This window comes from Daldinia vernicosa (genome assembly GCF_022497035.1).
Source record: "Daldinia vernicosa strain CBS 139.73 unplaced genomic scaffold F5Y00scaffold_35, whole genome shotgun sequence".
Classification (NCBI taxonomy): Eukaryota; Fungi; Ascomycota; class Sordariomycetes; order Xylariales; family Hypoxylaceae; genus Daldinia; species Daldinia vernicosa.
Window position 1 is genome coordinate 122,448 of NW_025953951.1, and position 21,120 is coordinate 143,567.

Consider the following 21,120-nt stretch of genomic DNA (forward strand, 5'->3'; position numbering starts at 1 on the left):
GCGGGCGCCGCGCAGAATAGGAGGTGTGCCGGTCCCGGGCTGCTTGCGCGCCGTGTCAAAGGCCCTGGCCAACCATCTCCACTGCTCCCTGCACGGGCTACATGCTACATGCTACGTATGCTGTGCTCGCAAGCCTAGCTGAACTTGATCCTGGTTGGCTGGTGACGAAGATAAGAAGACACATAAGGATTTGACAATAAAACGAAACGCCTTTCACATGCTTCAAACGTTGGGAGCTCCTTGCATACGATACATAATGTTTACCTATGTACGTAGTGTAGGAGCCTCATATAAAAATGCATTCCTAACATCTGTAATGACACGCACAGCGGCTTTCCGGATCTAGTCATTCCGCCACACCGTAGATCTCTCGCGTATCGACTCGTAGTCGTACTGCACCGTAGCAGTCACAACACAGACCTCCTTTTTTTTTTCTCTTTCATTTCCTTTCCCTTCCTCTTCGCGAAAATCAAAACTTCGCCGCCGATTTCATGCGTATCATACATATGAAGTAGCAGACTTGACCTGACTACCTTAATCTCCTATCCACTTATTGTTTGAAAACTGCCGGGGTCCCACACTAACACCGAAAAGCCACCGGGCGAATCTTCCGGGCGGGAGACGGCAGGATGCAGATTTTGACGTTTTGTTGGTGGCTCCTATCGTAACATCGCCCCATATGCAGCTTGAAGTTTTTTTTCCTTGATAATACAAAATCGCGCTCGTTTGTGACTAACAGCAATGCGCGTTCCCGCTTCGAAGCGGCCACTTGCAATCGTTCGATTAAACGAATACAGATGCCAAATATTAGCTAGGTTCTGCTTTCAAGCGGAGCTTACCACAGTAGTAATATTCTCTTGTCATATCACAATTCTGCTTGAGCTATCGAGTCCGCTGGCCGACTCCAAGTTCTGATGTGACCTAAAACGAATTCCGTCAGTATGCGTTTGGCATCGGTTTCGCCATGGTAGCTGCACTCACCCGTCTTACAGCTCGTCATGATAGCCTCTTCGGTGAACTCAATCCAGCTTAATGGATGCTTGTCCGCTAGCTTAGTCAACACGGGTGGAAGTATTGCGGTTCTTGATCGCGGCTGAACGGGATGATCAATCGTATTTTCCGCCGTGTCTACTCCTGAGACAACAGAATCCGACCGCAACCTACTAGTCGATGTGCCTTGAGTCTCAGCACGCTGTAATATAGGGAGTCGAGAAGAGATAGAACCGCGCTGCCGGCTCGCAGTCTGCGACTATGTCAGTAAGTTAACTTGTAACATTTTATGGTGTGAGACGCACTGCCTTCGGTTTGTGCAACATCCCGACGTTAAAATCCCAAAGGCATAACCGGCAGTCTTCACCGACGCTACCAAAGCGGTAGTTTCGCTCATCGCATCTCCAAGGATCGAACGCAACAGATGTAACCCATGACTGATGACCTTGACATCGCGCTATGAGTGACGTTTCCGAGGGACACCAGATCGAGATCAGGTCGTCTTGCCCTCCAGTCAGAACATACTTTCCATCCGGCGACCAACATACGCAAGTAAACCCGCCATAATACGAATTGTATAGCCCAAGAAGCCTACAACATTGTTAACGAATCATTTCATCAAGATTTTGAGGGGTTGGTGTCCTTATCACCCACTCTTCCTTGAGATAGTCAATGATACGCATTGTGCCATCCTCCGATACAACCGCGAGGTGGCGGTTATCAGGAGAAAATTCGAAGGCATTAATCCGCTGATTTGACAATTTCCAAACGGCTACAGGGTTGTTCTTCTGGTTCTTGGAGTGTACCGACTTCAACACATTGATCGCTTTGTAATGATTCACAACTTTAGGAGTTGAGACCTCCCCATTAGACTTGGTCTCCTCCTCGTCGGGGTTAAAGATCGCATCTTCTTTCTCTTTGTCATAGACGACCAAGGATCCATCCATATGCGCCGCGAGGAATAGATTTTCTGCTCCGGGGATCCAACGGATTTGAGAGACCGGCGTCTTATTGATAACACCCTATAATTCATTAATTAAACTCTTAGCAGACAAGACCGAGGCTCTTACATTCTTATTCAATCTTGTATATCGCTGAGACATAGGCTCCCACCATATGATCTCGCCTGTTGAAAAGCCCATGATGATATCAATGTGGCTCGAATTCTTCGTAACTAAGTTAACATCATGACTTAGGCAATGCGCCTTTGTGAATAAAATCTTAGTTAGGTAATCGGCCTTCGTGGGAGACGACAGATCGAGCCACTGAAAAGCCCGGTTGATGTTGGCAAAAGCAAATAACCCATCGCTTTGCCGGTCAGCCAGCTTCTTCGAGAAAGCCTCATTAATGATAACCCGCGAGATGAAGGACGAATTACTCTTAGTCATGTTATTCTTGGGTTTGCGTCGCTTATTGGGGTCCTTAGTCCTCTCCGGCACGAGTAAAGCATTGCCGTCACCGAACGCTGGCGCCGAAATTGCAGTAGCTGATGTCGACGGCCCTCCTTCGCTCATAGATGTGCCCCTTCCCTCACCATCACTACTTAGCTTCGCATCGTTGGAATAGCGTCCTTCGCTCGGGTGTTCAGCGATGCTCGGCGATAATGTAGTTGTCGTCGGGGTTAGCTTAAAGAGAGCTGGAGGTGGCGTTCGAGATTCTAGACTGAGGAGAGAGATCTTGGTTCCGGTTGTAGCTGGTTGTGGCGTCGTCGCTAACGGGTTGGGGTTAACAACTGGGGCTTCCGACGGGTGGGGTGGTGGTGTCGCAAGAAGAAGATCTTCTTTAAGCACATATGTTCCTATATCATAGCCTCAGCTCTGGTTTCATACACTATCTTTCTTGAACTAACATACCCTCTCCAGCTATGAATTGGTCTTCGGGGTTGGATAAGATATTATTCGTCTCGATCATGGGCGTGGCATGGCCGGCAGCAACAGCGGCATTATACGCTGCCTGCGTAGGATACCTAGGCGGAGGCGGTAGCACACTATTTTCGAGAGAAGATATGAACTCGTTAGCTATCTGAGTACGATAGTAGCGGAGGAGCATAACGTGGTCTATACGGGACGAAGTCTTACAACATGATGAGGGTTTACCGAACACCAAATTAGTAGACTACTTGATAACGCGAGTATGGTAATGAAGCGCTATGTATTTCGTATAATTTGAATTGCGAGGCCTAGTAAGATAGGTTCTTGGATTGTCCAAAAGCGAGAAGTAGGATTGGAGTAATCGTTGAGTCGGCTAAGGACGTAAGCTACACCAAGTCATATATAACGCCTAGTTATGTGAGCATGTCTAATGTGAAACCAGAAGATGTATTGAAGCAAGATTTTACTGCTAATAATCAAGTTGGGGAGGAGTGCAATTGGATATCGTAGTGTGCAAAGGAGAATGTGAAGTTGCGCATTCTCAAATCGACAGGAACAACGCCCATGTTGGGAAGCTTCAGGGTCAGGTTATCCAAGTTAAAGCAGGGGTATTGCGTCGTTCGGGAAGTTGATGTGGGGTAATCGAAGTACTTAACAAGCCTAGGTGTTCGGGATCATGGGGGAATTTGGGATTTTGATGAGGGGAAGTAAAACTTGAACTAAATGTACCCCGAGCAGGTGCTAGCTACCTCATAACTCGCGTATTTTTATACATAAGATAAAAAGAAGTAACGTATGTGCCCAAAATAGAAGCATCAAATTGGTCGTTGATCGTTGACGGCAAGTGCACATGTGCTTAACCCGTTTTTCGGGAGTCGGGACTCGGGTCTTAGCGGAGGGACTTCCATGCAGATGTCCACGGGCATATATTGGACCAGGCTGCATCCCGTCCTGTAATAGAAGAAGTTATATAGGTGATATTCGTCTAGGATATGCCATATCAATTGTCAACTTAAGCACTCGTCTTCACATTTTGGCAGAATGAGTAAATTCGAAATTGGCTTATAGGTACCCAAGATAATAAATTATTTTCAATACATAAGAGCCGATTGGGCTTGGCTATACGTAGTAATCTCAGGTTGTCCACTCTTGTACTTACATAATAACCTCATAGGTATTGGAAAGATATCGTGGATCCCGTCAATACGTAGTGTAAGGTACATGACTTTTTATAGGTACGTACCCTGTCTAATCAATCGGATAATCGTCATTTGCATCCACTCGATGTCGTCGAACCCATTTCATTCCGTCCAAATACGATCAATCCACTTTGGCAATCTTCTCTCCTGTTCGCGAAACAGAAAACAGTTCAAAACTACGCCTTTCGACTACTGCGTAGTAAGTTAAGACATTCTCTGCTATTCTGCTATTCTCTCTACTAAGCTCCAGTTCTTGCTTGTTCTTCAGTATCCAAACCACCTTCAAGATCCTCATTGCAGATTATTTCTGGGTAACTTTGTGACGAATGGCATCGTAACGACAGAGCTCCATTTTGCTGGATTCCTTGCTTCTCGACCAGTATGGCAATAGGTATGCAATCTCAATCCCAATTCCATCCGTCGCAACTGTAGATGATTAACAGTATCGTTTCTATATATAGTACGTGTTTGCGTCTGCGGAGATGAAGGGACCGGCAAATCGAGTCTCATTGCGTCTCTTGTTAAGGATGTCTTCGTGAGCAATAAGATACAACCCGTTCTACCCCAGATAACGATCCCGCCGAGTATTGGTACACCTGAAAATGTCACTACCACCATCGTCGATACGTCGGCACGTCCGCAAGACCGCACTACTCTGCGCAAGGAGATCCGGAAGTCCAACGTTATTCTCCTGGTCTATTCTGACCATTACAGCTATGAGCGGGTTGCGCTCTTCTGGATGCCTTATTTTCGTTCACTCGGCGTAAACGTCCCTGTAGTCCTATGTGCCAACAAGTCCGACCTCACCGATAACAACACCCCGCAAGTTATTGAAGACGAGATGCTACCCGTCATGAACGAGTTTAGGGAAATCGATTCCTGTATACGAGCAAGCGCCAGAGAGCATCAGAATGTCAACGAAACCTTCTTCCTCTGCCAGAAAGCCGTTACACATCCTATTGCCCCTCTCTTCGACTACAAGGAGGGTAATCTAAAACCAGCTTGCATGTCAGCTCTAAAGAGAATATTCTATCTCTGCGATAAGGATCAGGATGGCTATTTGAATGACGACGAAATCCAAGAATTCCAAGGAAAATGTTTTGAAAAGCCCTTGTCTCACGAGGACCTCGAGAATATTAAGCTGTCCATCGCTAAAACCGTCCCTGGGTCGGATACTTCAAAAGGGGTTGACATGCGGGGCTTCCTGCAGCTCAACAAGATATATGCCGAGAAAGGTCGACATGAGACCATATGGGTCATTCTACGGAAATATCATTATACTGACAGCTTGAGCTTAGAAGATAGCTTCATTCATCCTAAGTTTGACGTGCCAGAATACGCCTCCGCCGAACTGAGTCCTGCTGGTTATCGTTTCTTCATGGATCTCTTCTTACTTTTCGATAAAGACAATGATGGGGGCTTAAACGATCAAGAACTTGATGCTCTGTTCGCTCCTACCCCCGGCTTACCTAGCTCTTGGGTAGAATCCTCGTTCCCATCTACGACCGTCCGCAACGAAGCTGGACATATTACTCTGCAAGGGTGGCTTGCTCAGTGGAGTATGACGACGTTCCTCGAACCTAAGACTACTTTAGAATATCTCGCCTATCTAGGCTTCGAGCCTCAAAATGCTCGGGAATCTCTCACAGCAGCTTTGAAAGTAACGAAACCCCGTAAGAGGAGAAGACGCCCTGGTCGGGTCGAGCGGAACGTTGTGCTATGTTACATCATTGGCGCGGCAAAATCTGGCAAATCATCTCTTCTAGACGCGTTTCTCAATCGGCCGTTCTATAGCATGTACCATCCAACCATCAAGCCTAGAAGAGCTGTCAACAGTGTAGAGCTTCAGGGTGGCAAACAATGCTACCTTATTCTAGAAGAGCTTGGGGAGCTTGAACCTGCTATACTAGAGAACCAGGCAAGGCTAGATTCTTGCGACTTGATTTGCTATGCATACGATTCGTCGGATCCAGACTCCTTTTCACATATAGTTGACCTTCGAAAGCGGTTTCCACAACTCGATGATTTACCCTCCATATATACGGCCTTGAAAGCGGACAAGGATAAAACAACCCAGCGGAGCGAGTTGCAACCAGACCAGTATACGTCAAACTTGATGATGAGTACGCCGGTCCATGTGAGCGTAACGTGGAATAGTATTGGCGAGCTCTTCGTCGCCTTGGCGGAGGCTGCCACAAACCCCAGCACGGCATTCCCCAAGAGCGAAGAGCCGCCACCCGACCGGTCAGGTTTATATCTTGCTCTCGGGGCGACAACTTGCGCAGCTGTGGCTGCCTTCATGATCTGGAGGCGATCGACGAACTCTGCTTAGTATTTAGGCATTCCTAAGACTAACCCCGTTTCCTATTCATTTTTAATTTTATCGAAGAGGCATTTATCAGGAGCATAGCCCGTCGGATATGAAGTACATGGAATGCGTAGTTGGCATCTAGTCGTTTCCATGATCCCTACTTTCTTAGTTTTTCTCTACGTGATACCCCCATCTCTACTGTCGTTGACCACACTAGTATTAGAAACACATAGTCGCTGAATACTTATACTTAATGAATATAATTCCAAAGACATCTTCCCTTGGAACGCTAATACGTGTTCTCATACATCATTAACAAGATTAGTCCTTGGTCTAAGTTGGAGTTAAGGGTTCGTTACGTACATGCAGAGTCTTCTTTACTACAAGTCACTATACCCCAAGACCCCTTAGCACGGCATCAAGGGTATAAAACAAACTCCACCTACGATAAACACCAACACGTCAGATAAACCGGAACCACTTATGAGAGACCAATATCTACGTTTTGAATGTCCATGACAGAGAGAAGTGGATAACACTAAGACTTAATCAACAAGCCTAACGCGATTCGGTTATGGCGCTGCCGAGGCTCCTCGGGGGCGATTCGCCGAGCTTCGGGCTGTTGAGTTCGAGTTCGTTATGCTCACATGCTAGTCAGACATGGCTTCATCTAGTTTTTTTCCGATATTCTCATCGAAATTTCTACAAAGAAATCCTGCCCGGCTGCTTCGCTCGTAAAATAAACCACCTATACTTATATACAGTAAATATATATACGGCTCGACTCGACATGGCGCGGGATAACAATAACCAGCAGCAGCCCACGACGGCACAACTCGACGAGGTTAAAGCGGCCGTGCGCCAGCTCCTGCACCAGCCCGACTACGACGATGGATCCGCGGGCCCCGTGCTTGTGCGACTTGCCTGGCACGCATCAGGCACGTACTGCGCAAAGACTAACACGGGGGGTTCGAACGGCGCCGGGATGCGCTACGAGAAAGAAGGCGGCGACCCAGCCAACGCCGGTCTCCAACACGCACGCGCATTCCTCGAGCCCCTCAAGGCTAAATTCCCATGGATCACATACGCAGACCTCTGGACGCTCGCCGCCATCGTCGCGATCAAAGAGATGGGCGGGCCGGAAATCCCCTGGCAAGGCGGCCGCACCGACTTCGCCGACGACAGCAAAGTGCCCCCGCGGGGCCGGCTCCCCGACGGCGCGCAAGGCGCCGAGCACCTGCGCTTCATCTTCCACCGGATGGGCTTCGACGACCGGGAGATCGTCGCGCTGTCCGGCGCGCATAACCTCGGCCGGTGCCACGGCGATCGCTCGGGGTTCGAGGGCAAGTGGGTGAACAACCCGACGCGCTTCTCGAACCAGTACTACAAGCTGCTGCTCGCGAACGACTGGAAGAAGACGACGTTGCCGAGCGGGGTCACGCAGTTCGTGTACGTCGAGGACAACAACGGCGACGAGAGCAGCAGCGCGGCGGAGGAGGAGGAGGAGGACGGCGAGAAGACCGAGGGGCTGATGATGTTGCCGACGGATATAGCGCTGCTGTCGGACCCGGCGTTTCGTCCGTGGGTGGAGAAGTACGCGGCGGACAAGGATTTGTTCTTCGAGCACTTCTCTGCCGTGTTTGCCAAGTTGCTCGAGCTGGGCATCAAGCGGGACGCGAGCGGCAAGGTTATCAACGAGGAGAATGCCGAGGAGGGGTATAAGAGCGCGCCGAAGAAGAGCGATGCGGCTACGGCGCCGGGAGACCAGAACTCGGGCCAGGTAGGCCATGAGGCGCGCCCGTTGAAGGAGGATAATGAGAAAGCTCGTAAGAGGAGGGAGGGTGCGAAGTTATAGATTATAGAGATGAAGAGCTTTTATAGGCTGGATAGATGTGGTGGTGGTGGTGGTGGTGGTGTATACTAACTACCAAAACTATACATATATGTAGGTATAGACTAGAGCACCGGTTAGTACCTACATGGAGACGGACTAGTCGCACGCGTTCAGAAAGAAATTATAGAATAGATCATAATATCATAATTCACTGCCCATGAGGATCCCATTGCTTTGGTCTTAGCTTGAGCTATCTCAGGCGTTAAGACTACGATCCCGTCCTAATACTGTAAGACATCCGTTATCTCACCGGATAGAGGATACACAAGCGACTTATGCTTCCTATTCGCCTTCTACTGTACAAGGTCATCGATTAATTGCTGTCCTCTGTCCCTGCCCTGTCGTTCCGATTTGACGTTGCGGCCAGGAGTTGCACTTATATGCGAATCGCCCTCGGCGTCGACATCTTGTTCATCCTCATCCTCATTCCCATCCTCGTCTTCGTCCTCGTCGGCCATACCCGCGCGCTGCGAGGCCAGTTGTCGCTTGATTCTGCGCAACATGACCGGATCGGGATGGAAATCAGAAACTGTCACTTCCTATAATCGGGTTAGCTCCGTTCGTGGTGTTGGGAATGTCCTCATAAAAGTATAGTATATACGTACCTTATTACAGCCTGTCTGTGGACATCGTGCTCGACCACGTTGGGTTTGGAGAAACTGGATGATTGAGTCTTTCTCGAACGTGTGCTTGCACTTTATACTCGTATATGGATCCTTCATGACCGCCATGGACAGGGGGCAGTGGATATCAAGGTGCTCCTCGGCAACAATTATATCCTCGTCTTCACTCGCCTCGTCCTCCCCTCCGTTCTGCGAAAACCATTTAGACGCATCTGGCAACGGCTTATTGCCTCTCCCGTGAACGGCGTCGTGCCAGATGCGTTTAAAGCCAACGTAATCGTTGTTTGTACCGTATCTCTCATACGGAGTCTTCGATGCGTATTCCTCGGCCGCCCCCTCCTTGGCTCTCTGTAGTAACATTATCGGACTCGTGATGTTAACATCTGCCATTTCGTCGTCCTCATCGTCGCCCCGGTGTCTTTGTCTTCGGGTCGCATTCGTAGCTTCAACCTCGACCTTTTGCGCCGTCCCCCGTAGCGCCAGATTACTGTCCTCGAGCTCTATCTTCAAGTCGATAACGCTCTGGACGGCAAGGTTGCATTCGTTTGTTAACATGGGCACGTCGTTCTTCAGGGCCAACACGGCTTTCTCCTCAGCCCTCTCCCGATCATTCTTTTCATCGCGGCCGGCTCGCTTTTCTTGGAGGCTCTTGAGGCTTTCTTTCCTCTCCTCATATTTGTCGTTGATATCCCGCACGCTGGCGCTCAGAAGCTCTATGCTCTTGTTCAGTTGTTCCTCATACTTCCGCGTATCTTTGCTCGTGGACAATTGGGTTAACGCGCGTATAGCTTCGGCACTGAGGGGGCATGCGAGGGGCTCATAATCCGGCAGCTCGACAGGGCCGTTGTCTTGTTGGGTACGAGAGGATGATATGCTCGGTCGGTCTCGATTGCGCTCGGCACCGGATTGTAACCGACGGCTACCAGATAGGAGGGGCATGTCTACCTCCGTAGAGAGATATTGACGGATTGGAAATAAGTGATATCCCTTATTCCATTTGTTAGAGGACGAATTGATGGACTGTACGGTGATTACCTCAAATAAATGTACATGTAACGACAAACTTTCAATATACGCGTCGAGTCGCGTTTGATCCAAAAAGTGCATTTAGATAAGATAAGATGCTTAAGGTAGTGTTATCGGGTGTAAAAACGTCACTGTGGGGTTCTAGCTCTGCCTTATCAGTAGCTCCCAGCGGATCAGCGCATACACTTTAGAGCAGATTGTATTCAGCATCTTCTTAATCAAAATGTCATTAACCATTCGGAAGATGATTGCACAAGCCCATTCCGTTCTGTCATCCCAGAGGTATCAAATTCTCTCCCCATATCCTAAAACCAAATGAACAATCCGTCCTGTAAAACCGCTGTTTAGTTAAAAATCAGATCTTCCTATACACCGTTTTATCATCACCCGTTGTCCTCGGACCTCCGTGGCCCAGGCCTGTATCATTACAAGTGACGTGAATAAAAATAACCCCCGACGAAATCTCAAATAAATAAATCCGGCTTCCATTTAGTCGCCGTAGTCACTCTCACTTTCGTTTCCGTCGCTCCCCGTCATCTTACCGTGGACTGCGTATAACGCCTTGATCCATGTATCAAGCATAGTATTCAACGATCGTTGCTGATCTTCGTCCAGTCGCATATCCGAAATCTTGTCTCGTAACCTTTCGTAAGCTTCTATCATGACCCAGACCTGTAATGATGACGTTTCCGCATTTGGTCGAAACGCCGATCCTCTAGCAGCCGAGGAAAGCTCTTGGCCAAGTAGGTCAACGCAGATCTGAAGGCTGGGGCTCCCAGGTGTTGTTCGTCTTCGCGGCGGGACTACCGGTGCTTGTTGATGAATCTCTCGAGGCGATGGCAGCTCGGGTGTAAATGAAGGTTTAAAAGAGACTGAATCCACCTCGGAAGCTACCAGCGTCCCATCATCAGAGCGAGGAGATGTCCTCACAAGCAGTGCATCGGGAAAGTCCTGAGTGATATCTTCCCGTACGGCTTGGTTGTCTAAGCTAGCACGGTAAGACTCTCCGAGACGTAACGGTTCAACTTGGTTCGTGTCGTTCAATATCGAGCAACTCGACTCCAGCAAGGCCCTATAGGATTCCGCGATCTCTTCTACGCCCGAGACCCTGTGAGTCGCCGTTTGCTCTCTTCTCGAACGACCTTCCAATTGCCCTATATGATGGACGGGTGTCTTCGCATATCTTCTCGTTACCGATGAGGCTGAAGGAGGGTTGGCGCATGAGGCCCTCCTATCAAGATGTCTTCCCGGTTTCGTGTCATCGATGGCGAGATACGCAAATTCGGGAATGACTTGCATAGAGTGTCGCAGTGACTTCTCGACAGGCTGCACAGGTAGTTGACCACGACAGAGAGATCCGCTCTTACGGAGCTGCTCGAGCCATTTACCATCGTCACGACCAGGTGTTGCTGGAACCACTTTGCTGACTGCGTTGGTGATAGTGGCACCCGGTTTCTTGGCGTCGTTGTGGTCGTTAGGGTCGTTAGGCTTGTACCAACGCTGAGGGGCGCCGATCTTCTGGAGCTTCCTCCGCAATTTCTTACCAGGGCCTTCCGGCCTGGCGGGAGTAGGCTCTACGATCACCGTGGATCCCCTGTGCCAATTCATTGTGAATTGAAGATTGATTACATTACCGGGAGGAGAATTTCGATAAAAGCGCACGGCGGGAAACGCAGTGCTATATGACAATACTGGCAATACGAAGATGGTGCTTTTTTTTAGCGACTTTCTATTGCCTACCTAGAGTTACATTTACGCAGCAGGCGTTTTTTTAGGGCGATGACGTTGGCGTATCGTGGGATGTCAGAGGGTAGTGTAAGTGGTCTACGAGCCCACCGCACTTTTCTGACTTTTCCAGTCCAAACCAATACGAAAACCTGATTTGCATAGCCCCTAGACACCAAGTAGCACTGGCGGATTGGCTGGCTGACCTGCATATGCAATCGTGACGGCCTTGTCCAAATGCAACCCGTCAGATTGGGGAGCCTTGAGAACCATCGAATGTACATATTTATTTCCGAGGCTAGATAAGATCCGACAGAAAAACGTAGATCTTCTCGTCCTGTCATCTATCGGTTCTATTTACCTACATATACTTGTACATATACTTGGGTGTAGGGCATTGGCATTTCTGGTTGTCAATATTCCTGATCTAAGACCATTCGGCTGGGTTTACCAAGTTTAATCAAGTTACCAAGTTAACCCAATCATATTTATGGGGGCCGAAAGATATGCCCTTATGATCCTCCCGCATCGTATGTAACATACTGATGGTGTATTTCTTTTTGGTCTTGGTGTGGCAAATGGTCCAATCGTTCGATGGAAGGTCGGCGTGGTTTGCAGGGATTATGCAGGGTATTACTATGCGGTAAGACTATTTACTGCTGATACGAGTTGGTCGAGACTATTCGTTCTTTTCCATCTCTTGGCTGTTGTTGGGTGAGCACAGAAAAGCCAAAAAGGCAGAAATTTTACACAGCTCGCAACCCCAGGCTGCATCTTGATAATTTTGTCCGTTCCGGTTATATTAATTACATTTCCTTAGGGTCGCACTGCTTTGGTTCTTACCGAAAATGCGGGCGATGAGCTTCTAAGAATATTCTTATTATTAGAAACGGCATATGAAAAAGCTACGACACCGCTATTCCTTCTCATGTACGTCTCTGGTACCGATCGTATGTATGTCTTTGATTCTCTTGATTATCTGCGAACCTCGTCCTGTCGATAAGATAGATCTGTAGCCCTGTGGCGTCTATAATCCCTTCTTAGCCCCCAACCATACCACTCGGAGATGAGTGTCTCTGATAGATTCAGATCCGGAGGCCACTAGGAAAATGAGGGGACCTGTCACGGATTCACGGCATCATTCTAGCAAATTCGGGTACCCATAGAATCACTGCATACATTATGTGCTATCCAGCTAATTGTAGCACGTTCTCACAGAATTCTGAATTACTGTACTCTTCTCATTACCTGTTATCATCAGATCTACTACCAAAACGTTTAACTCTAGTTTTAATCATTTGACTATTCATTCCCCATATGAAATTTATTAACCGCCATATCCCACGACAGAGATCATCTCTTTAGCAACGCTATGATCTAACAGGTGGGATTCGTCGGGGGCGATCCGAGAGTAGCGCCTAAGACCCACCAACACCAGTCATCGCTCGTGTTAATCCAGCAAAACGAAGCGTCGATACCAATTATTATAGTCACTTGAAGTATCTTGTGCGAGAAGAACCCCTCACCTATTAAACACAGCGTAAGCGCTTTCTCCGTAGCAGAACCATGGTGCAACTTAACATAAATATATAAAATATACTCAACACATGGATTATAAGCACCGAATTTCACGTGCGTAAACCGACTAAGTTAAGCGATGATTAGTGCGTAGAGATGAGAAGAAGAGTTCGCGTAAAATCAAGCTTAACAGCTTCAGTACTAATGCCCGCATTCCTTCCGGGGATCCATTTTGGGGAATTCGGGTTCCCTTAGTATTAGTCGCTGCCTCGCTTCCGCCCCCATGATCGGCTAAGTAGGTATAGGGGCCAAACCTAGTCAACCCAAGGAAGTGCCTCTAGAACATTCATAATGTCTCACTTACATAACGAAATAGGGCTTATATAGGCAGATATTTCATAAGCATCGATGGTTTCCTAGTAAATCTCCGCATATGAAGATCTAATGATACTTTAATCCTATTATACTCGAAACATAGTCAGTTCAATAGGTGTAACATGTCTTCGAATTAGGCTGGCTCGAATTCCAACGAAGACTGCTGCATTCTTGTACTACCTACTATATATGATAGCAGTTGTAATTGTTATTCAGCCTTACCCATACCCTGGGTCTAATTGCTTTCACTCAAACAAATCCTTTTTTTTTTCCTGTATAGTACATCTGTCTGTCTACTTGGCTAGCTGATACTTTAGTCCAGGCGTATTATATTAGAATATACCTAGAACATAACGATAGTGTCATATGATGGATGGAAACTTCATCGATATTAAAATATAATTCTCCGGGTCCGGTTTTCGAAGATATGCATCATTATGTTGCTAGGTCTTGTTACTTTTACCTATCCTAGAGTGTCTTGGTCTAAATATTAAGGAAGATGCGAATAGTATGTGATGTTCTAGAGTAAGGGAATCCGCTGGTTCTATTGCATACGGAGGTTTATATCTAAGAGCTTATACTCACTTACTACGTTACCTACATCAATGGATGGAACTATTTGTGTACAACGGATTTTAAGATCCTTCCTTCCAGTTACATCAACTTTTAGAATTGGTACTGTGTAGATATACTAGATGAGTCAGATTTAAGATATGGGTGGTTTCCCCCTAGTTTTACGTCCCTACTACGTGTCGTACCACCGCTGACGCCAGGATTCCACATGGGACGTTTAGAAAAATGAATGACTTCGCTATATCCAAGATAGGTACCTAGGTAGGTAGTTACTGGTTTCCGTAGCTTGAGTCGAGAGTTCCTTCTAGAACAACCGAGTTGTTTCCACGTCTCGTAGGGCTATCTCATGACAGCTAGTGAATAAAGCAAGTGACGGATGGAATATTATGAATCAGTAGAAGTGATTCCGCGTTAGTGTCACTAACAGAACGGACTGCTTGAGTTGGTTTGAGAGCAGATAGTAGTACAGTTTGCAAACGTGTCTTACGGCAGTTTCAAGTTAATACCTACCTAAGTAGGTCGACCAAAGTATTCTTTTGATGACTGGATCTAGGAAGGAACAAGAGGCAAACTGATGAATATACATAAAAAAGAGCCCAGCTGTTGTGTTTTATGTAACGCGATGTCCAACCTACTAGTATTCCATCAGGCTCAACAAGCACTACAACCTTGGCACTTCAAAATATCAAATAACTTGACTATGAGGGGAGTGAGATGTTAAAAACTTCCAAGGTACTTAGTACATAGAGATGTTTTATTTCTCTTTATTGATGGAACCTTAGTCTAAGTATGGGGCGAAAAGTGGAAGATATCTATCCCATTAGCAAACAGAACCAGAGCAAACGTAACAGGCAACCAATAATAGAGAGTGGAATTCACGAGTTGGTAATGTAGAGTGCGACTAGGTGATCAAATCAGACCATCCAAGCATCACTAACTGACGAGGTTTGGAAAATTCAGCCTCATTAGAATCAGCCTCCGGTCTGGATCGCCCCTGAGCACGGGCAACCAAGCGAACTAGAACCTGGCGAAAGTAATCACAAAGGCTGCCATTGGTTAATAGTGTTACTCCATAGGAATTTTGACCAATCAGAGGATATATGATTACCTATCCCTCCAACGAAGTTCGCCTAGTGATGTCAGTGGCAGTCTTATATTGATAGCAACAGTGTTAGAGTTCTCAGGTACGGATATAACATCAACTACATATATAAGACCTGCTGCCTGCCGTTGTTTCCAGAAAATAGACACACAGCTTTCTCAGCGCAAATCATCTAAGAACACTTACTTAGTCACATACATACCCACAGCTATATTCCCAACACCTACCTCGTCTACATCACATCTTATTCCGTCACAATGACAACCGAAGTTTTGAAGGCAAAACCTACCTGCTGCGGCAAGAACACTGGGGGTGAATGTGTCTGTGGTAAGTTCGAGACCCATCCTATATCGAGTTTCAAACCGACGTAGAAAGTGAATTAACGTATTCGTTTCGCAGCTAAGCAGGCTACCTGCTCCTGCGGCCAGAAATCCGCCCTCGAATGTACGTGCGAGAAGGCACCGCTTGAGAATACCCTAAGTGGCGCCCGATGCTCGTGCCGAGCTCGCCCTGCCGGTCAATGTACCTGCGAGAATGCACCCAAGGAGAACAGCCCCGTTGCTGGTAGCACCTGCGCGTGTGGTGCTCGCCCTGCCAGCTCCTGTACTTGCGAACGCGCTACTTCGGATTCGAACCCGAACGAAATCGACTTTACCACGAAAAAATAACTGGTCATGTGAGGCTGAAAAAATGCTATGGGAGATCGGATTTAGAGGCGGCGCTACTGGTTGTACATCATGATGGTTGTGGTGGCATATACTGCCATACGAGGAACTTCGATACGATTCTATAGGATATGGTCGCCGGAGTTTAGGAGTCAGTTCGCTGGTATCAGGAATATAATCACTTTTCATATTTTAATCTAAGTCTTGTGAGATCTACCTCGCCATTTCTACAGGCGACTCTATGATGCGGGACCGGCCATGGAATTATTTCGATTTGTGGATATAGGAGACTATGTTGTGGAGGCTGGAAGTTAGGGTTGGATGTAATTTCCGTGATTAACTGTAAATGCCTTTGCATGCCAATTCGAAGTTGAAGTAGAGATGAGAAATACAGTGTATATCCATATATTTGGTTGATTTTCACCTAGATCGAAATGATTGGCTCCATTTTCTCTTTCTTTTATTTTTATTTTTATTTTTTGTCTTAGTTTCTAAAGTACGTGACGAAATTGATTGGCAGGTACTACCCACGTAATCTAGGGCAAGAGTGATCCCCTGCTCTTCCTTCCCCTTATTCACCATTTTTCTGCCGGACAAATATTTAGACTACAAGGATCACGGAAGCCTCAGGTACCCGGGCGGTGAGGAAGTTACTTGGTTGCACTTGCCTGGACTTTCCTGAACCACAATTTGATTGGGTTTGGAGCTTCCAGTTGTATGCACCTTCCAAGCCACTAAAAAAGCTACTGTGGGTCCGGAACGCGCGACTTCCCACTGTTTTGGTGAATACGCAGTTACATCAGTTTGCTGCATGCGGCCTTGGGCAGTTGAGCACAGCTTTTCACCTAAAAATTTCCACCAGCGCGTTTTTCTTTCTATCTCACCACATTCATCCCCGAAAACATTCATTCTTCTTTACCTCGAGCACTTCTTCCCCAATTGTTCTCGAATCCAACAAAGAAGAAACCCTATTTTTTCGGCCATTGACTATCACTTTAGCCTTGGTCTTCCCGTTTAGTTACATTCCAAAATTTCACTTGGACCACGTCTTGTCTGACTTGCCAGCAAGACGCGCGATAGTTGCGTTACTTGCGCACCATCATCAGCAAGCTCTCAAACCATTCACACGCCTCACCAGCATTTCACTCTACACCTTACTCAATACCCTATCCCCACTTAACGTCATACCTGATACTATTTAGTATCGCGCACCTCTTGACGCCTGCATCCTTAGAAGCCGCGCATAGAGACTGCTAATCGTTTACTTTCCCCTTACCATCACACTATCATTATTTTCCGCACCAGTGTCCACGCGATTTGCAGACGCGACACACAATGCCTCCGAGGAGAAGACTCGCCGCGGCGCCACCGGGCACCAAACCGTTGAGCAAAAGGTCTTCTGCGACTAGGGGAGCCCCTACTAGGGGCAAGAAAGGTCGCGATGCAGTGGCGCAAAATGTCAACAACAAAAGTGATGATGGCGAAAGAGATGAGGAGCAAGAGCAACAGCAAGAGCAACAGCAAGAACAACAGCAAGAGCAAGAGCAGAATGAAGATAAGGAGCAAGAGCAGGATGTGAACGAAGAACAAGAGCAGAATGACGATGATCATGACGAGGGAAAGGAAAAGACGAAGAAGCAGGCTGAACCTCTCCGACGTGGACCAAAGAGAGGTACTGGTCGCGCCGCCCGTATTACTAAACCCACTGCAGCCCCAGCTCAAAAACGAATTGCTTCGGCAGGAAAGAGTGGTTCTGGAAAGACCAACGCGACTGCAAAGGCTCGTTCTAAGCAGCTTGACCTGGATCGCGAGGCTACTCGTCAACGCGACCAATCTACCGCCGAGTCGAGTGGATCGCGTGCTTCTAAACGCAAGAGAGAAGAAGTCGAAGATGAAGATGAAGACGAAGAGGAAGAAGAAGAGCTCGAAGAAGCGCCCAAGCAAAAGAAGCCTCGCGGTGGTCGATCTGCGCCCAAGAAGAAGATCAAGGTCCAAGCCGAAGAACCCAAGCCAGTGCCTACATCAGCGAAGTCTCGCGATACTAACCTAAAGGCCGCAAGTGCCCCCAAGACTGCCCCCAAGAAGCCCGCGCCGCGACCGCGTACGAGAGGGCCTGGTGCAAGAGGAGCGCCTTTTAATGAGGTGCCTACTAAACAGCTTGATGTTTTTGTCTTTGGCGAAGGATCATCGGGCGAACTTGGTCTCGGTAGTAAGAAACATGATGGGAAAAAACCTATCGATGTAAAGCGACCTCGACTTAACCACAACCTCAAGGGCGTTGTCGCTCTAGCTTGTGGAGGTATGCATTGTATTGCCCTGACTCATGATCAGACTATCCTCACATGGGGTGTCAACGATGATAAAGCGCTCGGTCGCGATACTTTCTGGGAAGGCGGTACTCGCGACGTTGACGACGAGGATGACTCAGAAGATGAGGATGACACCGGCGTTAATCCTAGAGAAAGCACTCCTGGACAGGTTGATCTCAGTGTGTTACCTGAAGGCACCAAAATTGCCCAGGTTGCGGCTAGCGACTCTGCCTCTTTCATTCTCACAGACGACGGCTGGGTCTACGGCTGGGGCACTTTTAGAGGTTCTGATGGTATCATCGGATTCAGCGAACACGCGCGAATCCAAGAAACACCTGCGCTCATCCCTGAATTGAAGAACATCACTAAACTAGCTTGTGGTTCGAATCACGTCTTGGCTTTGGACTTGTCCGGCAAAGTGTTCACCTGGGGTAGTGGAGGCCAGTTCCAGCTTGGCAGGAAACCGATCTCTCGTCTCGCAGGTCCGAGCGTTGGACTTACTCCGCAGCCATGCGGAAGATTCACTAAGAAACATCGTGCCGTCAGCGTGGGCGCTGGTTCGTATCACAGTTTTTACATCGACAGTGACGATCAGGTGTGGGCCTGGGGCCTGAACAACTACTCACAGACCGGCCTTAGCGAAAATACCGGCGAAGACGATGCCATGGTTCTCCAGCCTCAAGTTGTTACATCACTTCAGGACCATAAGGTCAGCCAGGTCGTGGGCGGGGAACACCATTCGGTTGCTTGTACGACTGAAGGAAAGCTGCTCACGTGGGGCCGTGTGGATGGCCACCAAGTCGGACACCCGTCCAGTCTATTCAACCGTCAAAACTCCGTTTACGATGATAACAAGAAGCCTCGAATTCTCTTGGAGCCTACCGCCGCTAATGGTATGTTTCTCCCTATATATTTATCTCTAACAGTCGGTGTGTTCTAATAAGCATTGTAGGAATTAAAGCTACCTTTGTTGCTGCTGGTACGGATACCAGTTTCGCCATAGATGAGGCAGGCAAGGTTTACTCATGGGGTTTCTCAGCGAACTACCAAGCTGGCCAAGGAACCACCGACGACATTGAAGTTCCGACGGCGATCGAAAACACCGCCATTCGTGATCGACGAATTGTATGGGCCGGTGCTGGCGGTCAGTACTCGGTTATCGCGGCTGAAGCTGAGGACGATGAAGTTAAGGACAAGGAAGTTGAGGACAAGGAAGTTGAGGACAATGTGCCCAACGGTGATTAAAGAGCCATTTTCAGTTAGATCAGATTCATGACATGGTGTTTAGGAGCGACGGCATACGAGGGTGGGATGCTGCATCATTATATATCCTTCGCGTGTTATATTCATTGGACTCAAGTGGGTTCGGGTCTGGTTTTTGATTTTGGCTGGTTGCTAGGCATGACTATAATTCATGAGGTTTCATCAGGATGATGCACATAGCAGTGGACATATGAGCAGTTAGGCAGGCCTGTCACTATCATGCTACGAAACAAAACCTCGTTGCATTTCTTGTACTTATGAACAATAGCAGCGTCGGGACTTCTACGACTCTTGTACAATACCAATAGTGCCTCGGACAATGATTAGAATAGCGAGTTTAACTTGTGAATTCGGATAAGGAATTAGATGTAAGAAAACTCGTCACACTTTGAAATATACCTAATATACAACTTCGCGATTACGACGGCTTTCGAATTTTGAAGTGAATACGCGAATTACATTAGGTAGTGCAATCTTATATTGGAGCGAAACACCGAAGCTCCGAGTTGAGCTTGGGTAAGGCAGCCTATTAGTTAATCAGCTGGAGCTAGCGATCTACTTTACCTTTCTGAAAATAGCGTTTTAGTTACCTAAAGGTATGAACTTCCATTAGCTTCGATTCTCTCGGTGCTATCTTGCTCTACAAAACGCGTGCTATTCCCCGTTGGTGGTCGGATTGATAATTAATAGGTGGAACAATGACGTTACATGTACATGCAAGCATGGGATAGTGATGCATTATGCATAGCAGGTGCCCTCATATTGACTAGGTATACATATATCTTGGTCACTTCACTCACGGTAGGTGCCTGGGTGGTATGCATATAAGTCATCATATCAACATATCAACATATCAACATATCAACATATCAACATATCAACATATCAACATATCACTTGTGATATAAAAAAGTTAATAGCAAAAATAATCGCATTTCGCATTCCTGGGCTGGCTGATTTACTTATTATTTATATCCTCAGAATCGGCAGGCAGGTAGTTCTGCTTTTATTTTCTTTACAGTACATATAGCCATCAACATGTTGGGCCAGCTGCTGCTAACCATCGATGCCCTCGGCATGTGCTTTGGCACTATCATGGCTGATTGTCTCAACGAGACGCACTTGTTTAATCCACGGTGGCGGCCGCATGCTAAGTAAGTCCGACATAACCATAATACCTAGCTAATATGCTGTCTATCTAACCTGTGTAACTACCTCCTAGGTTCCATAATGCTCAGACGGTCTTCCTCGCTATCATCCTGTCCGGGCTGACACTCTACTATACGTGGCGGCGGGCGAAGACGCCTGAGCTGCGCCGCGAGTTTATCTTCATCAGCGCCATTACGGGGTCCATCTATTGGATCGCAGGACTCCTTAGCATCCTGCCTCCCGGTACCATGGGCGTCGATCCCGAGTTTGGTGGCCCGGGCTTCCCCCAGAGCAAGATATTCGTTGCCTTCATGGCCACTGGTCTGCTTGGTGCCTGGATGGAGTATCGTTGAGGTCTGTTTGATGTCTTTTAGAGGAGGGAAAGGAGAAGGATGGATTAGTCAGGTCAGTCCGGTCGAGAAGCTAAGGCGGTTTGGGTAGATTGGCGTGGAGGTCAGAGGCTGTGGCGGTGGGATGTAGTACAGAGATGATGAGGAGATTTCCATACCCCGCCGTTCTGTTTGGTA

At 47.6% G+C, this 21,120-nt stretch overlaps 8 protein-coding genes across 8 annotated transcripts; 5 read left to right on the plus strand and 3 right to left on the minus strand.

Moving 5' to 3' along the window:
• Positions 1-169: 169 nt before the first annotated feature.
• Positions 170-3,627, minus strand: F5Y00DRAFT_120386 (WD40 repeat-like protein). Its single transcript, XM_048004036.1, has 7 exons — positions 3,069-3,627; positions 2,844-2,977; positions 2,061-2,788; positions 1,645-2,012; positions 1,296-1,581; positions 982-1,243; positions 170-921 (listed from the first exon to the last, which is right to left on the minus strand). The coding sequence occupies exons 1-7, from the start codon at positions 3,071-3,073 to the stop codon at positions 866-868; spliced, it is 1,839 nt and encodes a 612-aa protein (XP_047863237.1). The 5' UTR covers positions 3,074-3,627; the 3' UTR covers positions 170-865.
• An 814-nt stretch (positions 3,628-4,441) lies between these two features.
• Positions 4,442-6,392, plus strand: F5Y00DRAFT_263671 (mitochondrial Rho GTPase 1; the record flags this gene model as incomplete). The annotated part of the gene is made up of 2 exons (XM_048011544.1): positions 4,442-4,451; positions 4,522-6,392. 2 exons carry the CDS (start codon positions 4,442-4,444, stop codon positions 6,390-6,392), a joined length of 1,881 nt encoding a protein of 626 aa, XP_047863238.1.
• A 549-nt stretch (positions 6,393-6,941) lies between these two features.
• F5Y00DRAFT_241641 (heme peroxidase) lies at positions 6,942-8,434 on the plus strand. The gene has a single exon (XM_048008397.1). The coding sequence runs from the start codon at positions 6,946-6,948 to the stop codon at positions 8,224-8,226; it is 1,281 nt and encodes a 426-aa protein (XP_047863239.1). The 5' UTR covers positions 6,942-6,945; the 3' UTR covers positions 8,227-8,434.
• Positions 8,417-9,966, minus strand: F5Y00DRAFT_241642 (zinc-finger of the MIZ type in Nse subunit-domain-containing protein). The gene is made up of 2 exons (XM_048008398.1): positions 8,871-9,966; positions 8,417-8,804 (listed from the first exon to the last, which is right to left on the minus strand). Exons 1-2 carry the CDS (start codon positions 9,825-9,827, stop codon positions 8,559-8,561), a joined length of 1,203 nt encoding a protein of 400 aa, XP_047863240.1. The 5' UTR covers positions 9,828-9,966; the 3' UTR covers positions 8,417-8,558.
• F5Y00DRAFT_241643 (uncharacterized protein) lies at positions 9,966-11,953 on the minus strand. The gene has a single exon (XM_048008399.1). The coding sequence runs from the start codon at positions 11,520-11,522 to the stop codon at positions 10,404-10,406; it is 1,119 nt and encodes a 372-aa protein (XP_047863241.1). The 5' UTR covers positions 11,523-11,953; the 3' UTR covers positions 9,966-10,403.
• A 3,318-nt stretch (positions 11,954-15,271) lies between these two features.
• Positions 15,272-16,344, plus strand: F5Y00DRAFT_120591 (uncharacterized protein). Its single transcript, XM_048004037.1, has 2 exons — positions 15,272-15,534; positions 15,607-16,344. The coding sequence occupies exons 1-2, from the start codon at positions 15,465-15,467 to the stop codon at positions 15,873-15,875; spliced, it is 339 nt and encodes a 112-aa protein (XP_047863242.1). The 5' UTR covers positions 15,272-15,464; the 3' UTR covers positions 15,876-16,344.
• A 650-nt stretch (positions 16,345-16,994) lies between these two features.
• F5Y00DRAFT_120598 (RCC1/BLIP-II) lies at positions 16,995-19,870 on the plus strand. The gene is made up of 2 exons (XM_048004038.1): positions 16,995-19,074; positions 19,134-19,870. Exons 1-2 carry the CDS (start codon positions 17,208-17,210, stop codon positions 19,424-19,426), a joined length of 2,160 nt encoding a protein of 719 aa, XP_047863243.1. The 5' UTR covers positions 16,995-17,207; the 3' UTR covers positions 19,427-19,870.
• A 612-nt stretch (positions 19,871-20,482) lies between these two features.
• F5Y00DRAFT_263677 (uncharacterized protein) lies at positions 20,483-20,946 on the plus strand (the record flags this gene model as incomplete). The annotated part of the gene is made up of 2 exons (XM_048011545.1): positions 20,483-20,598; positions 20,667-20,946. 2 exons carry the CDS (start codon positions 20,483-20,485, stop codon positions 20,944-20,946), a joined length of 396 nt encoding a protein of 131 aa, XP_047863244.1.
• Between the last annotated feature and the right edge of the window lie 174 nt (positions 20,947-21,120).

What these genes read in the sequence shown, in the direction of transcription:
- F5Y00DRAFT_120386 (XM_048004036.1), bottom strand. An exon ending in ATTGACTATCTCAAGGAAGA is followed by an intron (nt 1,582 to 1,644) that starts GTGGGTGATAAG and finishes ACAATGTTGTAG; the next exon opens with GCTTCTTGGGCTATACAATT. An exon ending in TGTTGCACAAACCGAAGGCA is followed by an intron (nt 1,244 to 1,295) that starts GTGCGTCTCACA and finishes ACATAGTCGCAG; the next exon opens with ACTGCGAGCCGGCAGCGCGG.
- F5Y00DRAFT_120598 (XM_048004038.1), top strand. Translation starts at nt 17,208, where the DNA reads ATGCCTCCGAGGAGAAGACTCGCCGCGGCGCCACCGGGCACCAAACCG. An exon ending in GGAGCCTACCGCCGCTAATG is followed by an intron (nt 19,075 to 19,133) that starts GTATGTTTCTCC and finishes TAAGCATTGTAG; the next exon opens with GAATTAAAGCTACCTTTGTT.
- F5Y00DRAFT_241643 (XM_048008399.1), bottom strand. Translation starts at nt 11,522, where the DNA reads ATGAATTGGCACAGGGGATCCACGGTGATCGTAGAGCCTACTCCCGCC.
- F5Y00DRAFT_241642 (XM_048008398.1), bottom strand. Translation starts at nt 9,827, where the DNA reads ATGCCCCTCCTATCTGGTAGCCGTCGGTTACAATCCGGTGCCGAGCGC. An exon ending in CACAGACAGGCTGTAATAAG is followed by an intron (nt 8,805 to 8,870) that starts GTACGTATATAC and finishes ACCCGATTATAG; the next exon opens with GAAGTGACAGTTTCTGATTT.
- F5Y00DRAFT_120591 (XM_048004037.1), top strand. Translation starts at nt 15,465, where the DNA reads ATGACAACCGAAGTTTTGAAGGCAAAACCTACCTGCTGCGGCAAGAAC. An exon ending in TGGGGGTGAATGTGTCTGTG is followed by an intron (nt 15,535 to 15,606) that starts GTAAGTTCGAGA and finishes TTCGTTTCGCAG; the next exon opens with CTAAGCAGGCTACCTGCTCC.
- F5Y00DRAFT_241641 (XM_048008397.1), top strand. Translation starts at nt 6,946, where the DNA reads ATGGCGCTGCCGAGGCTCCTCGGGGGCGATTCGCCGAGCTTCGGGCTG.